Source organism: Prinia subflava, chromosome 1, assembly GCF_021018805.1.
Source record: "Prinia subflava isolate CZ2003 ecotype Zambia chromosome 1, Cam_Psub_1.2, whole genome shotgun sequence".
Lineage (NCBI taxonomy): Eukaryota > Metazoa > Chordata > Aves > Passeriformes > Cisticolidae > Prinia > Prinia subflava.
In genome coordinates, this window is record NC_086247.1 from 19,915,907 (window position 1) to 19,934,115 (window position 18,209).

General features: G+C 34.3%; 1 protein-coding gene across 40 annotated transcripts in view; it reads right to left on the reverse strand.

Annotated features, from left to right (window-relative positions):
* RIMS2 (regulating synaptic membrane exocytosis 2) overlaps positions 1-18,209 on the reverse strand; it is a 446,716-nt gene that overhangs the window by 180,505 nt on the left and 248,002 nt on the right. For 37 of the 40 annotated variants that reach the window (XM_063389634.1, XM_063389477.1, XM_063389557.1 and 34 more), the window contains 3 exons: positions 11,701-11,831; positions 8,853-9,024; positions 8,156-8,309 (listed from right to left, as the gene is read on the reverse strand). In XM_063389634.1, the coding sequence (XP_063245704.1) occupies positions 8,156-8,309; positions 8,853-9,024; positions 11,701-11,831 (457 nt within the window). Of the gene's footprint in view, positions 1-388; positions 416-8,155; positions 8,310-8,852; positions 9,025-11,700; positions 11,832-18,209 lie in introns of all 40 variants that reach the window. The other 3 variants (XM_063389469.1, XM_063389435.1, XM_063389445.1) reach the window with 1 other exon arrangement.

The following is an 18,209-nucleotide window of genomic DNA, read 5'->3' on the forward strand; positions in this document are numbered from 1 at the left end:
ATTCTAAAAATACACTAGTTCTCAAACAGCTGTAATATAATAGCATTCCTTTTAATCCAGTTTAAACAAAACAGCATTTCCTAGTATAGTTAATAAAGCTTACTACAGTTTTCCTATCACAGCTCTACCTAAAATAAAGGCAAGCAAAGCAAGTATGGTGTTACAATATTGCTCCAATATCAATACTGAGACGTTAAGAATAGAGAAAGTAAGCCAACGAAAGACCAACGAAAGACGTATTACTGAAAAGCAGACAAGAAAAGCCAAAGAACTTTTATGCAATTTAGTATCTGCACAATAGGTAGCAAAAGCACACCAATAAAATATCAAATTAAAATTTTGCGTGTACATGGAAGCAGTAAGCATTTCTGGCATGCTGAAAATTTACCTGAATTATATGAATATAAGCCTTTATCTGGAAAACAAATATTGAAATGAAGTAGTGTCAGGGGAAAATACATGAATCAACACATGTAACAGGGATGATTAGAACCTTAAACTTTTATAATTGCTGCCAGAGATGGAAGAATTTGATACTGTAGGCCACACTCCTTCAAAATAATAAAACTCAAGCAGCTAAGAGACATGAAACCATTAAAATGCCAATCATTTCTGGATCAACAGTTATACACAATAACCACAGAGATCTAGTAGAGCAATTTCAGTAATTTCCAGTTCCAAAATACAATTGCACACTTTTAGTATAAGTGTTTAACTTCTTAAGGGCAAAATGTATATTCAGCTAGGCATATCATATGAGCTGCTACCCTTAAAAATATTGCACACTTCTGTTGGCACTGCAACACTAGCAGAACTTTCCCAAGGTGTAATTTTGAATCCTACTTTAACATACTCTGAAGTGATGTGCCAGTCAATCTTCTCCCTCCTGCTAGGTCTTGATTAGGTAAATATGTTCATACATGAGAACCTTAATTACATACTGTTGTTACCAGTGAATTTTAGAATCCTGATATGAGCTCAGTGATTAAATACTTGCAATACCTGATTTACTGTTTGCATTCCTTAAGTCTGGTTGGTTTATGCATTTTAGCTTTCCATACAATCATATCAATTTTTCTAAACTGAACAAAATAATAGTATGCAAATAACTGGACAATTCTGGGAACATGAAATGTTAATTGTATTTGTAAATTTTGAAAATACGGCTTCCATAAGACATCATAATACAAAGCAGGCAGGAAGTCAGAATAGCAATAATATTTTGTCATTAACAAGATTTTATAAATATTTTTATTCCTTGTAGTTATAAAGCTCACAGACACCATATTAAACAGGAAAGAGTGACAGTCTGTAAGTAAATGATGCACCTCAGATGATATGATATGACAGTGTTAGAGAAAATTTCAATTTCTTGCCAAATGGTGTTGTTAATGGATTCACTGGATGACTAAGTGCCTTCTGGCAAGTCACACTTTTTCTGACATCCAGGTACTAACTATTTTAATAAGTGAATCATATTACTAAATCATCTACTAACAATTTCTAACTCTGTATTTTCAACTTTGGTTTCTTGATAAATGTAACACATGTACCAAACCCAGAATTCCATAAGGCAATATAATTTCAAAGTGAATGATAGGAGTTTTTTCAACATCACTTACAACCTTTTAGATGTGATTTATTGTATAACTTCTCTAATATTTGTATTCCTTAATACTAGTCTCTTCTGGTTATGAATTTCATTTAAAAATTACCTTTGAGTACAAAATTATGAAAAATGCAATTTAGAGACTTTGCCTAGTTTACCCTGACAACATCAGGTGTTACCTGAACGCTGAAAGTGGAAGAGTGCCACATGCTCACAAAAAAAATCTATTAACATGCTCTAGAAGTTATTCATATAGTTAAAAATTATGGGCTTTCTGAAATTAACTGCTGGATAGATCTTTAAAAGGGTAGAGCTTCCTGAAGAGCCCAAGAATATAAAAGTAGTGAGATTATAATGGGATCAAGGACTAAGAAAGCAATGTTTGTTTCTACATGGTCACGGCACAGAAAGCAAGAAGTCAGAATGATATTAAAACCACCTGAAAACTTCATTACAGAACAGAAGACTGGTTTAAAACCATGATTTTATCAAGTAACTAGAGAAATAAAGTAATTCTCTTAAACTGCTTCAAAACAGGTTTTTAAGTATTTTTGTAGTTTAATTACAATCTAGTAAATTAATATCCTAAATTAGTTGCTTTTATTAGAAAAAGAAAAATATTTTGATAGTTTAAGGCCTTTTTAGACATCCCTGTATCATGTTAAATACCTTTTAATTAAAGTATTTAATAAACCGTAGATGTACAATAAAATACAATAAATAATAGATGTACAATAAATACAATACTGGTATATATATCCATGTTCTGTAAACAAAATATCAAGGCATGCAAACAAAGATAATGTGCCCAAGGCCTGTGCACCATTAAAAGAAAGAGAAAAACTAAGGAAGAAGCATGAAAGAGAAAATTAATTGTCATTTTTGCTCTCTAGGGTGAAATTCACATAATAAATTAATTATGGCCTGTGTCACTGACCATAAAATGCTCCATATTATAATTTGGAACAAAAGTCATTGACGCATGTTTCCATTAAGTACAATTCACTTACCTACTAGTGAACAGCATTATTATAATTTCCTCAAGTACGGTTCAGTGTTATTCATTGAAAATTATCATGCTGACTTATCATACTCACAGCAAACTAAAGGAAATTGCTGATACAGCAAGATCTCATTTCTGCAGAAAAATGAGCCTCTACAGAGCTCCAAGGAAGTGAATAATTCTCAGTGGAAGAAGAGTGGCCATCATTTCACATGGGCTTATATTTCACAGATTGAAGTTTCAGATACATTTGTAATTAATTATCATTAAACTTTAATGATTTTGGTACTATGAAATGTATATCTTGATGTTCTACAATATAGACTTGACAGCTTTACCTTTTAAATAATGGAAGTGAGGGATTAAATTAACAGTTATGACATTCCTCCTTGATCTAAAGGAAGAGCCACAGAACATTCAAAAAAAAAAATCATCGGCACCTAGCAATGACAAGTCCATCTAAAAATGTTTTGAAAAAATTAATAACTAATGGGATTCTTTATTTTTTATTCAGTATGTCAGTTTTATTTTTTCTAGTCAGATTTAATAATTTTTATCAAGTTAAGGTCTCAGCATTGCTGCAGAAAATGCAGTCTGATGGAAAAATGCACCAAATAAAAAGGTGAAAAGATGTCAAAACTTTTCATGCCACTCAAAACACTTTGTTTACATTATAGATTTTCTTTACTCCTATCCAAAAAAATGAATAAAATGTGAAAAAAAATATTATATATAGTTTTTGCACACTAGATGCAGATTTTTTTTTGGAACATAACTATAGTCAAATTTTGTCCCCAGAGTTTAAATTCTCATTACTATAATTCCTCTCCCTCCAGATTCTTTATGGGCTTGGAGAATCATGAAATTCAGTGAATGGAGTCATTGATGAATTTCATTCTAAAACTAATGAAAGTCAAATTCCCTTTATAAGAAAACTACTCAAAAGTCTGTTTATTTACATTTCTTTTCATTTTGATTTTTTATGGTCTTCAGATCTTGGAAAAAAAGCCATTTTGGACTTCTACAGGTTGATTTTCAAACACTGTAATTTCTAAAATCTTTGAGATTTTGTTCTCAGCAGAGTTTATCACCCATAGATTTATTACGTTTCCCTTATGGGGATGCTCAAAATATACTTTTTTTTTTTTCAAGCCATTTTGTGAATTCTCATGGTATTTAAGAACGGTACAGACTTGATGCTGTATAGACCTATAAGAGACTTGAAAATGTCTGGGTTAACTGCTATATTCACATTTCTTCGCATCTGCACACATAGCTGTTACCTCCACTGTACATTGGACTCTCTGTGGGCTGCAGATCAATAATTCAGACAGCTTAGTTTTAAAGCTGCAGAATCTGACTTTGAAAACTAGTGTCAGTCACTCTTCAATCCTGAGTATTTGGGAAAGTCTTAAAAACCTTGGAGTGAAAAAAATCTGCTTCTAAAACAAATTCAACGTCAATACAAAACTAAAAAATTGTTGTTCTCCAAAATAAAAAATAACCCCATATTCTTTCTCAACTCAATAGTATCAGCTCACACTGCACAAAGGCTCACATTACATGGATATAACTGTAAAAAGATGGAATTGAATGCATCATATCCAATTTGATTTCTATCTCCATATTCCTGGCTCATGGAGAGGAACTAATTTTACATATACAATCTCATGGTATAAACCTTGCCCGATTTCTGTATCATTTCTCAACAAACAGAAATACTAACAATAACTTCCACACCAGTGACCCTAACAACCATAAACAGCACTCAAAGCACATTCAATTTTGTATGTACCCTCCAATAAGATTCTTAGCTAATGAGAGACGGAAAAATAACCTACCAACAACAGTTTCCTAAATATCCTCTTAAATTATTTTTAATTTTCTGGTTACAATCTTTTTCAGAGGCAATATAAAAAGAACTTCAGCTTGGCTGTAATTCTAGATAATGTTGTCTGGAATTCTGGGTGTATGGCTGATTTTGTGGTAAATGTAAGAGAAAATGAAGTAATTTTAAAAATTCACTTCAAAAGTTCAGCACAATAAGTAAAATAGACCTACTTATTACCCCACACATTTCACATTTAAAAAAAGCTTAAAATATGCTCATTGGATCAGGGTATGAAAATCTGAAATATAATTAGCTGAAAGAGCTAGTAAGTCATAATCCTGTCCTCTATATTAGTTCCAGTTTCTAAGAAAATGTCTGTCAAAAACACAAAGGAGAAAGTATGGGAATGATTCTTCATCACTAGGAAGTTAATGGAATGTATGGATCAGAGGACTGGGAAAGAGAAGGTGGACAGCTGACTTAGATCAGTCTGTACCACAACACACTGCCCACTCAAAGATATTGAGAGATAAATATATGTAGAAAGTAAGCTACTCTCTCTGAAAGCTGGTTCCTAAAAAACCAGCATATGGGGCTCTGTGGGAAGCTTGCACTTTGCTACTGGCAATCTGTAAATACAGCTTCACTCTTCAGGGCTGACAGTCTGCTCTTCTTCAGGAACACTGCAATCCAGTCATATTAAGAAAAGAATAGAAGTGGTAAGTGTGGGTGGTTCTTTTAAACTACCTTTAGAGTGCAACATTTAAGAACAGTCTTCAAATATATGTGTTTATCACTACTCAGCAATCAGAAAGACAAAAAACTTAGATATGTAATGTGTATTTATACAAACAAAAAAACAATCTTGTAATTCAAAATACTTCTCCTGTCATTTCTCACACTAACAATTTTTGGGGGTACTCAATAAAGTCTTTCATATTGTACTCACTAATTCTATACACAGAGGCATTGCAGAAAAGGACAAAAGGTAGGAGGGCTGAACTGCTCAGATTTTGCAGCCCCAAAAATTGAAATCATCCTGCTTAATAACACATGTTCTAAGAAGTGCTGTGAAAAACATTGACAAACATGCTAGACATGCCTTGTTCTAGAGACTCTTTTCACATTGTCATAACGTGCTGCTGGATGACATCTTTTTCATCATATACAAGAATGTTATTGGAAGATACATAAACATCTTCAGACACAAAAAACCTAATATATTAAGTTTGACTTCACACACTTTTGACACCTCAAAAAAAAAAAAGAAAAAGAAAAAACCCTATGCTTCTATGCATTACAGTATAAATATTTTGCTTAGTGAAGGCAAACAGTCTTAAGAGGTGCTGTCTGCCCTTCACCAGCCCCTTGCTGATGACGTTTAGATTGGGAAGAGCATTTTGAAGGCCATCTGATGTAATGCCTGTTTCAGGCTTGGCCAACTTACACTGCATTGTTTACAGCCTTGTCCAATTGAGTACTAGATCTCTCAGTAGGATAATGCACGACCTCTTTGGGCACCAAGAAGTACTTTTATTTCAATTTCAGAGGTGTGACAGCAATAGAAGAAAAATTGTATTTTCCAATTACTAAATGAATTCTGCTATCATAGCTGAGCTCTGATCAGATGATAAATTTCCAATTGTATACATTTTCAGACCCCAGAAAGCAAGGATTTTAATTCCAGGATACCTTGTTCTGTACATTTAGAACTATCTGTTTAAACTGAAGATTATTTATGATATGCAAGGATTCAAGACATGAAAATATTCCTAGACCACAAGAGAGAATCCTTCTTTATCGGGTTCCCTATTTCCATACAAAAGGAAATACAATAATTTAGTGCAGGAACATGTGAATTCTCCAGCAATAATAGTGAACATCTGAAATTGCTTATAGGATTGAAGTTTTTAGAACCTGAGGCTGAAAAACTAATGCTCTGGAAACAGTCATGCTAAACCAGCTTCACTGACAAGCAGGGCTTCTACACCAAATCTTAGTATTTCACCAAACCAGAAGTTGCGCTAAGTCCTTTCCTCTGTATTTATAGACAAGGATGTAAAATTGTTCAGTTGAGCACATTATTAGTATTAGCATTTATTAGTTATTTTTATAAGTTTTTAGTACATAGTAGTATCAGTAGATAAAAAAACCTGAATATCTTTTAAATTTTGGATCAATATCATCAACAGATCTTTACGCAAACATCACTAAATATGTTAAAAAATAAATCGTAGATTCATTCTTAATGGCAGTTAATTATTGCACAAACAGAAATTCTGAGAGGCAAACAGGGTTTGTTTGCAGGACTAAATATTTCCTGAAAACCATAATTTCACTAACTTCACATACAAAGAGTCCAGCTGGTCTGTAAAAATAGTTGTAGATGGAAACCTAACTTCTTAAAATGTGTCAAAAGATGCATCAACTATAAAAGAAGTATAATTTTAAAACTTTAGTTAAATAACGGTCATGGCATATGAGAAGACTGAAGAGGATTGAGTTGCAATAGAACTCCTTATCTTTTAACTATCCCTTCTTTCCTCCTTTTGTGGACAAGTACAATCTTAAAACTTCAAGACTATGCAGTGTAAGTCTCTGATAGTGTGTCTATCTCAGAATATTATGATATGGAGCATTTTAATCCTTCTCACCATCAAATGCACAGAAGCAAAATAGATCAACTGCTTGAAATACTTGTATGCATGCATTATCTAATAAAGACTCTACATAGAACATAGGAGATATCCAAACTTGTTTTCATGACTATACACATAAGTTTCTGCAAGTTTGTGTGAAACATGCACACACACTCACATAAAATGACTCAAAGAAACTCCAAGTAAATATTAGAAATCGGGTTTGGGTTGTTGAAGTTTCTTTGTGTTGCTGGGGGGTGGGGTTTGTTTGGGTTTGGGTTTTGGTTTTGTTTTGTTGGGTTTTTGTACTGGTGGTGGGTCTTTTGAGTTTTGGGGGTTTTATTAATTTGGTCGGTTCATTTGGTTTGTTAAGGTTTTTTAATATAAGTGCCAGCCAGTATTTTACAAAATTTATTCAGTGAATGAGAGCTTTAAATCATTGGCAGTACTGAACAGTTAAACTAGAGAAACCAAAAAGTATTGAAGAACTAGACTTTACCCCCTTTACTGTCTTATTCTTACATATCTGTATTTATTACCATATTTGATGTAGTCTATTTTAAAAATATCTACTGATCATTACTATGGATAAAGTATAACAAACTCTACAAAGTAGAATCTACTTCTGAATCTAAGCACATAAAATAGGATCGAAGCAAGGCAACAGGCCATGGTGTTAATTTATATACATATGATATTATATACAGGTTACTTTAAGAAGTATGAACTAAAGAGGTTCTGCAAATCCACTTTTGTTTAAACAATGAAATTATGAACATAATATAAAAGGAAGGGCTTCATGATAAAAAGAGCACATTGTAAAAACCAAGACAATTTACTCGAGCTGAGGATTTGAACTGAGTTGTCTCACAAGAAAAGAATGGTGTGATGCACAGTGGTTGATACCATTTGTAGCATGTCAGACTCTCATCAGTAACTGCAAATGATCTAATTCAGAACAGCTACAAATCAACATAAAAATTCTGTCAGCTTCCCATTTGCAAGAATTTAATAGATTTTATTATGCATTAATTCAAATGAACTATACACAGTGTGCAAAACTAATAACCTACTTTGTAACCTCCGTGTGGGACTCTCGCCATGGAGTTGTCTGCGTGGCAAATATGGTGAGGGATGGGGAAGTGGCAATGAAGAGACATCATGTGTTTGCAGTTTGTACCAGTGAGGTTCATCATCTAGTAATGCTGTCTCTAACTCAATAAGAATCTAAAAAAGAAAGAATGGTTAAAAGTAGAAAAGCATTGCATGACAGAATATTTTAAAATAGTTATACTCATAAATTTTATTCTATTATTCTCTTATTGCTAAGGACTTTGTCTGAAGTTATATAAAAACCTTGTTTTAATATGAAAGGGTCTCCTATGCCTTTTAGAACACTAAATATACCAAAAAATCTTCCACAAAACCCTTATTACCTTATGAGAGCCTTTACAGCATTCAAATAAGTTAATGAGCAACATTCCAAATTTTAGAAAAATACAACTATGAGTAACATAGATTTTAATGAATAATTAGGAACTGAGAGAACACATTCATGCTGTTACTAAAACAGAAAAAACACAGAAAGAATTTCATATCAGGATTTTGTGATATGTATGAGATCACTATTTGTTTTACTAAGTAAAAGAGAAAATAAAACAATTAAAGCCAGCTTTACTTTGCACAGTTAGTAATTTTTTTGAAAATACAGTATCTAAAACGAGTATGTGAGCAACTGTATTTCTAGAGTAACTACCAATACTTGTATACCTCTCCTAAAAATTCACTTTCTTCCTCTCGAACTCGTGCTTGGTCCCAAAGAGTGATTTCTAACATTCGTTCTCTAAACTCTCTCCGATGAACTGGAGAATAAATAAATGTCTGATTCCACTTAGGTTCCAATGTTTTCTTTACAGTTTTTGTTCTTCTTTTATTTTTATCACTGAAAAAAACAGTTAAATATTAAATATGTTCAAAACACCATTAAACTGCATTAAGCGTATAATGGAAAATAGGAAATCTTAAATCAACAGTTCAGCTTGTACACTCATGGGTACTATAATCTACATCAGGAGTTTTCCTTTACAATAAAGGTCAGTGCATATATTGAGGATAATTCTTAAATTCATATTAAAAACTGAAGTTAGGTGATTTAAAGTTTATGCATCGATTCCAATTTTAAGATGTTCCCCAAAACCCACAAATGCTTTAATATGATTTAGGGTGTATTTTCTTTTATTTTGGAAACAACCTTTTATAAAGCAAAAGGTACTTCCATAAATGGGATTTCCACAAGGCACAGTCTGACAGTAGAACATCCCTACAGACAACCTTGGGCATAGCAAACACCTGCATTTCAGAAAATGAGCCAGCTGGTTCACTCAAGCTTCCAGTCCTGCAGTGGCTCACTCCAGCTGCAGAGCAGGAAGGAGCAGCTGGCCCACATGAAAGAATGGTCAGGGAGATGAGGGCAGTGCAGGGTTTTCCTGACTAAGGACTCCTTACCACCTGGGAAACCAGAAGCCCCAAAAATGAGGTACACATTCTTTTCCAGCAACACTGGCACAGTGTTCCAACACATATGTCCAGTGAATCACCCAGGCTGAAGGTGGACCTCCACTAAAAGGTGAGGTCTCCAGGCAAGGTTACCCTGGCAGCCTTGGCTCTGGCTCCAGGGTGTTGCTGAAAGCTCTGTCTTTTGCAGAATATTTCTGCTTGAAAGAATTGATATTTTCTGATTGAGACAATTTTCACTGGAATACACCCACACTCCTCCCACTGAGAACACTGACAAGAGTCCTCATAATAATGCTTATTTTAAACCTGCTGATTGCTGCATAACGCAGCTGCCACACTAATTTATGAGGATTTTTAATAGGCAATGCAGATACAGTCCATTCGTTAATACTTGCAATTGTAATAAAGTCATTGTATTTCTGAACTGTTACATGGAAGTTGGCTCAAAAAATTACCTAAGAAATAATATTTTTAGACACACTGCTATAAAAACATAAATTATTTCTAGTATACTAAAGGTTTGTTTACCCTTGTGAACTAAGTTACATCGTACACTTTTCAATGTAATTTCTTTAATCAAAGAGAATTCAGCATTTTCATCTAATTAAATGGTTGACTTACTTAAGTGTATTTTACCTCTAGCATGATTCTTTCTACTACACAAGAAACATACTTTTACTTAGTTAGCTTTTAAATCTAAGGAAAGAAAAATTAATTTCCACATCAGAAAAAACCCCACAGTTCTACAAGAGAAATTGCTGATCATAAACACATAAAACAACTAAAGAAAAGTTCTGCATACTTCTCATAAATGGGAAAAAAATTATAGATTATTAAAATTTAATGTCACTATATTTTTTAGTTATCACAATTTACATTGTAAAACATTGTGAACACACTTTTGTTAGCCTAATAATTACTCATTACTCTTGAAAAAGCAGGTAAGATAATTGAAGCAGATCTGATTCTCAGTTTAGCACAGCTTCAGCAGCTACAAACATACTACAGCAATTTGAATAAACTAGGGATTTAAACCAACAGTTCAAATATTTGTGAGCCCAAGAAAATCCATCCAAAACCTTTTAATCGTCAATGACACAGCAAATTAGGTAGTCACAGAAAATTTGCATGTCAACTTATGGTATAGAATGAAAGCAATAAAGCAATGTCTTCCAAAATACTAAATAGCTTTGATTCCTGATGTCAAATGGTACTGGAGATAGCTAGCATCTTCCCAGTTTAGCTCTTTGGAAAAGCAAAGGAAGTAAAAATACAAGTTACAACCTATTCTACAGATTCAGCAATCCACTGATCTATTATTTTGAGTGACATTGAAGCTTTGAATTATTTGATTGGTACATTATAAAATAAACATATTCCCCTGACACAACCTGAGGACATATCAGTTGAAAAATCAACTGGAGAACACACTACCTCTTTTGCTGTTCTTCCCAACACCTAAATTGAAACGCAGAAAATCATGGACTAAGAAGTGAAGGAGCTTTTCAGGAATAGGCATCCCACTACATTTTCATTTTCCCTGAGTGCATATATGACACCATCCAGTTTAACATGAGTCCTGTGCTTTAGGGCAAGTTTTTAAAGTGCAAATGGGAATTCCCAGCTGAGTCCCCTTCAGCCTTTACTCACTTATACTGTGATAAGAAATCTGTGGGGTTTAGATGCCAAACCTGCTACTGTTTTATTTTTTAAAGGTGAGGCAAACCAAACTGCTGGACTTATCAGTCCAGAAATTTATTAACCCGACTGTGTATCATTTTCTTTGCTCTAGAGAAGAATAATTGGCATAGGAAATAAAGGCATTATAAGACTTTAATAACATTCTTTGTGAATCACAGATCCCCATGCAAAGACATATGTTTACTTTTCATTTTCTATTCAGTATTTTATAATATAACCAGGGAAAGCAAGTTTGTTCTCAGTGTTCAAAGACACCTTGCTGTTACATAGCATGTTCAACACAAGAACTCAACATAAGCTTTTTTCCATGTAAGTATGACTGATAGACTCAGCTGTGCATGTCACTTGAGCATCAGACTACTTCTTATTCAAATATTCCTTGTCTTTGCATTCACCCTACCTTCTGTCTGGAAGAAAGTAAATTTTAACATAAGGATTCCTTGGCCTCCCATCTTCCCTTGAAGGAAGATCCTTTGCTCCCAGTATGGTCACTATTAACTGATGACCAACCTTGTCATACCACAGTTTTATCTGTAGGAAAAAAATATTGATTAGTGAACTCATTTCTACAATTAAGTTGTATATTAATCCTTAAAAATTGTTTTGTTTATGAGCTTCTATTTATATTGGTTACTTAAACAAAAAATATTATATCCTACTTTTCACCTATAACAAAGAATACAAATATGTTAACAATGTTATAGCTTCAATATATTCCAGGAGTTACTCTTTTTTAAAATCCTGTACTATAAGTACCTTACTTCACACTAATTGTTTTTCACATGTGCTCTGATTAGGATTATTCTCCCTCGTATTGTATTACTTGCATTACTAATGTATGGTATTCATATATATACGTTTCTGATGAGTTTATGCACAATGATTTTTTTATTTGTTGTTGTGTTAATGAGACTATGGGATAAACCCATAAATATTTTTTAACACTTAATATTTTTCAGCATATATACACTTATTCTGAAATTGTATAAGCGCTCCATTAATATTGAGAGGAAGGCTCAGTAGTCCAACCCTCTTCATAGTCCAGCTCAGTAACAAGGTAAAACCCAGTATTGTTCATTTGTAGAAATTGTTATTAACCAGTCTAAGGCTTGATTTGCTATCCTTTTTCACTACAGTCATTACAAGCTGCTATTTAGCTATTTCAGTTTGAATTCTATGACTGCAAATACACCAGCCAAGAAAGGGATATACCTACTTCAGAGCAGTCACAGCAGAAGGGGGAAATGGTGCAGTTAGGGCAAAACAAATAGCCAAATAGGCAGGGAGCCACTACATGGTGGTAGCACTGCAGAATCACTAACTACAGCTTACTGAGGAAATTCTCTTCAGGAGGACTTTGCCTGAGACGGGACAAACTAGGACATTTAAGGAAAACGGTGACCCTGCTTGAACTTAAGGGAATCAGAAGGGATAATGCCCAGCTGCATACCTAACCAGGCAATACACCTTTAGGCATGGATATACCCCAGTAGACATAAACAGGGGAAGGTGCACTTTCTGTGGAAACCATCTCACATCATTTCAGAGACAGGGTTTTCATCTGCTATCATAGCTCCTCATCTTCAACATTTCAGTCTCTTAAAGAAAGGTCTTGATGTAATTCTCAAGACTTTTAACCCATAAAGAAGAGGCTGATTTAGCTCTCTGCCATGCCTAATACTTCACTAAGTGAGATTACACTAAGACACGCCAACTCAATTATTGGCGGGAGTGTACTTCTTCCTTCACTGCTTCAGATCTTACAATTCCTGTAGCCACCAACCATTTGAATGGATATTAAAAATTAGATATTTGTCCTCTATTACCCTGACATTGGCCCTGCTACAGACTTTATATGTTTCTGGTACTAATAGTTAAAGGGTTCCGTGGCTACTCATCTTTGTGTGAATTTTAGAGGTTATTCCTGCATTCTTGCAAGCCAGGGGCTTTGACTATGTTTTTTCTACCCTGAGAATTATCTGGACTTCTAGCTATCTCCATCCAGCTATAGATCAAAAGCAGAAATCTTTGTACCAACAGTATAGCTTTAACGACCTCTGAAGTGCAAATCAACTTAAATGTTCTTTGACACTAAATGTATCCACCCACAGGCTTCCTTGGGAGTCCTGAAGCAAAAAACAGACTTGGCTAGTCCCCCATCTCAAGGGGAATAGCACTGCAGACAATCTTCATCGTTTGCTTCTTGCAGAAAATTATGCTTTCTTAAGGAGAACAAAATATATTTGTGATACAGACACGATCACAAACTGTAACTGATAAATGTGAAATCATCTAGATATAGGTGCTAAAAATACAACCAGTATTATGTGTTTATATGCAAGCTAAATATTTCTTCACTATATTTGTTTCAGACTGAATTTTTACAGGAAAACTTCAGTCAAAATATTTAGAGAATTACTTAACCAGAAACCGAAATCATCTGACACCACTTCATTGAGATGCTTTAGTAAGTGTAGTTTGGAACAAGAGCTCAAATTTTGCATTGACTTATACCTTCTACTTTCCCCATGATGTTCGGAAAAAATGTAATTAGAAAATCTTGAACTTCATGGGCATATTTTCACGGTAATGCCCTTTAATTTGGCTTGTTACAGGAAAAGTCAGGAGTCAGTATTAAGACCAGAAAGCTCTCTCTCCTGTATTCACACTGCTAGCACTTCAATACACAGCATAAGTACTTGTAACCCAAACAGTCATTTGACTGGGACGCAAGGAGAAGAAAAGAAGAAACTGTGAGAGAATGGTCAAAGAAGCCCATAGAGGGGAGAATGGGATTGTATTCTTATGAGATTAGAAGAAGAAAGAAGGGACAAATAAAAAACTGCTTTATAATTACCGTGAAAGTAAAATAGAAAGGATACTTCTTGGCGAAACATGGGAAGAATGGAACCACCAATGTCAGGGACGAGAGATTAACAGAAGGGCAAAAATAGAATGAATGAGAGAAATGCTATGAGGTGACAAAAGAACTAGCCATTGTAACTGGCACAAGATATGCTGAAAGAGAGACTGGGATGAACAAAAATCTAACAAGAGTTTTTACACATACACACATTTTCATAAGCTTAGAACATCTAAGAAACTTCAGCAAAGCAATCCTGATCTAAATGAAGGAAAGGGAAAGCTAACAACACATAAAATATGCCATATAAAAAATTATGCTGGCTGATGCTAATGTAGAGACTAAGAACTGTACAAAACTTTCTTGAGTAGGACTTTGTCTATCTAGATTACTTAGGATGTAGGCACCTAAGATGCACTTAGAAAGTGGTGCAACCTCAACAGTTTCCAAAGTTCTTCCTACGTTGCACTGAAGTCCTGGAGACTAATTAGCCATACACACACTCATATACTTTCCTTCCCTGGGCTCCTTCATGAGCCAGACATGTATCTAATGCTTTATTAAGCTTCTGCTGTGACCTACATTCAGGCAAACAGGCATCTAAATTCAGTGCATCCTGATACTGAGATGCACTGGGATGGTCTGTTATTCACAGAGGAGTGCATCTGCTGCACTCCTTGAGACAGGCTAGGTAGGAACAGCTGCCACAGAGTGCAGGAAACAGGAACTCTTCTGCACTCAGATGACTGGAGGAAAAAGAGTGGGACTGCTCCAGTTTCTCTCTTTGTGGTTTTTAACCAGTCGTGGTCTAATACAAAAACGATACTCATTTAGGATATCAGGTCAGGAACCTGCTATGCTAAACTTAAGCATGCTTTGGTAACACCACACATTTCTATTCCCAGCCAAAGAGTATCTCAGCTTCACATGAGACTTCATACTCCAGAGAAGAATGGGACGTGGAATAGCTTGATGATAAAAGGCACTATTTTGATACACAGGTTCAATCTTTTCAGTCTAAACAGTATTTAAACAGCATATGTCCTGTTTCTGGAACAAGCTTCCTACACAGACAACAGTATATAAAAGCTGACTGCTGGTGTTGCATTCTGAGAAGTGAGGATGCAGGTGTCTAGTGTATCTAGCTAGCATTCCTGTTTCACAGAATCACAGGATGGGTGAGGTTGGTCCTCTGTAGTCTCAGTAAAAGTTGCCTCCCCTGGAGAATCAACTCACCCTCTGGAGTAGCCTTAGCTTCAAATAGAGTTAATGGGCTTAGGTGTCTTTTATTTGGGTTGATTTCTCACTGCAGGTATTGAGGTACTTAGATCTTTCCTTCAACTGTACAAGTGCCTCAAGGCACCTCAAACTTATTCAAAGTTAGTAAAAGATATATAAATTAAGGAGATAAATTCAGTTTACTAAATTGCATCTTTTTTCTGTTAGATCTCATCTTCACTAAAAATTTTACAACATTGACTTAGGTCAGGCTTTAGAAAAGAAGTGCTGATGTATAAGAACCCCTAGTCTAATACACACACATAAAGGAATCAGTTAAGAAAATCTAGATAATATTATTGTTGCACTTCCTATACTCCTGTCTCATGAATATTTGACTGTTTGCTCAACTATGCAATTCTAATGTAGTTTAATGTACAGCACATACAGGCAAAACATATCTTCAGTCATAATGCAGATTTAAAAACAGAGATATTTTGAACTTTTAAATCGTATGCCACAGTTTCTTCTTTCTTATATAAGGATTACTTCACGAAGCTCGTGAAAAAGAGATAGAACTTGTAACACTGGGAGAGACCATCTGCCCTACAGCTGATTTTTACTACCACAACCTACTCAAACATCACTGGCTTTTAGAGACAGCTGGCCAGGCTTTTTTTTTTTTTTTTTCTTCTGTTGCTCATTATAATTTTTCATGTAAGCTACATAGATGTTTATTATGTTTATTATTATTTTAAAATTACATACTACTACTCTTTGTCATGGTATTCTGAAACAAAAGATATACCAGTAGAATTTGCTTGAAAAAAAATCTCAGTTTATTTCTAAAAATACTTGCAGTAATCGTTTTATTGGACTTCAGCTTAGGTAGCTGCTGAAACTGCCCTGAGGTGGTCTTTGGCATAGCTGAGGCCAGTTTTGAATGTTGTTAAACACACTTCTAAAAAATCCTGAGTACTGAGGGTTGCTAAATCAAACTACCATTGCTTTCTGCTTCAGCTGCTGTCTGATATGCTTGAACAACTGCAAGAAAAGGCTGTCAAATGGAAAAGCTTGTAGAATATAAAAGCCAGAAAACTATAGAAGTATTAAGATGGCCCAAATCTGTATTCCCTTTTAAAATCTATTTTTAGTAGTTCTACCTTGTACATATTTTTATACATGATCAAATATATTGATGTTCTGTATTAAAGCCAAAAGAATGGTTGAAATTTTTGGAAGTTAGAAAAAACCCAGAGGCAACTCTGGCTTAAAAGAACCCTTTGCCAAGTAAACAAGAGCTACTGCATAGAAAACACAATTTTAAGAACAGATTTTTCCCTACAAAGATTCATAAGGCATTACTCTGCAAGTTAGAAAATTACTGCTATGCTAAACTGAATCTAAAAGTTCAGGAAATAAAGATGCACTTTTATAGGTACTGTAAAATTAGTAAAAGCTTAGAGGGCTTTTGATAGGAAAGAAATTGAGTGGGTTTTTTCCCAATAAAATAATGATGATTCTATGAAATCATCCCATGAGCTAGAAGATGAATGGAATGGCATGGAGGGAAGTGTGGAAGAGGAGCTTTTGCCAGAAAGGATCAGCTTCAGATTAACTAGTAAAGAAGATGCAAACAAGAATAAAGATATGCATTTCCTGTTGAGAGTGATGAAACAAGTAAGAATAAACAGAATGATAAACAGAGATTCTCATTCTTATAAGGAGTTCTGCAGACACAGCTATACCACAGCCCACAATGGAATGTATACTTCCTGACAACCGTAAACAGCAGCTCAGAGCTCTGATTTAGTGAATTTGTCATGCCAAAAAAGTAACCTAGAGTTCTGCACTGCTGCTGGACTGCTCCTGATACCCTTGTTTGAAAACTACTCAGGAATCAAAGAATTCCTCTTTCTTCTGCAGCCAGCATGGTAAATATATCTAACATTAATATTTTTAAACTATCTATTATCACTACTAAAAGTGGGCAGATGGATAACTTTTTGTTTCATATTAGTTGTAAAGATTTTGCCAAGGTCATAATTTTGAGTTCTTCAGGAACCCTCATGTCTAGCGTTGATTGTTACTAGGCTCTGTAAAAAAATCTGTTGGGCAGGTTTACAAAGACTCCACAGGCATTGATTGTGTAGAGACAAAACTGGAGCTAAGGACAATTCTTACCTACAATATAAAAAATACTCCATCCAAGGGGTGAGCGAGTAAGCCTTAAACACTTTCACCTCTTGTTAGATATTTTCTAGCAAACATGACAATTTTCTCAACTACCATAATCATTGATCAAGGTTTCTTCTTTTTTTTTTTTCATTAGAGGATATTAGTCTAAGTAGAACAGACAATTTTTATGTCTCTGTCTTTATTTTGTGCAATGGCATTAAAATAAGGAACTACTACATGTTATTTCTACATTACAATATTTCATGAAACATGCAGGTTTCAGGCAGAGATTTCCTTTTTAAACTGAGAAATCAATTCCCATATATTTTTAATTTATTTAGCACATATATAAAAAAGAAAATAAATATTAAAAAACTATTTGTGTCATATATAATATTTACCTCTACGAACTACTTAACAACTTGTAATTGTACCCCTCTGATTTCATTATCATGAGCAGAATCCAAATTTCTTAATTATGTTAAAGGATGTTTTAAATTTTTCATACAAGCCAGATTATGTCACTAGCACATAATATATTAACTTTAAATCATATAATCAAGGCATTATTTTATAATCTCTTCTTTTTTTAGAAGTTCTGAATTTTGAACTTATATTTAAACAGGAATACTTTCAAGAATACTTTGTGA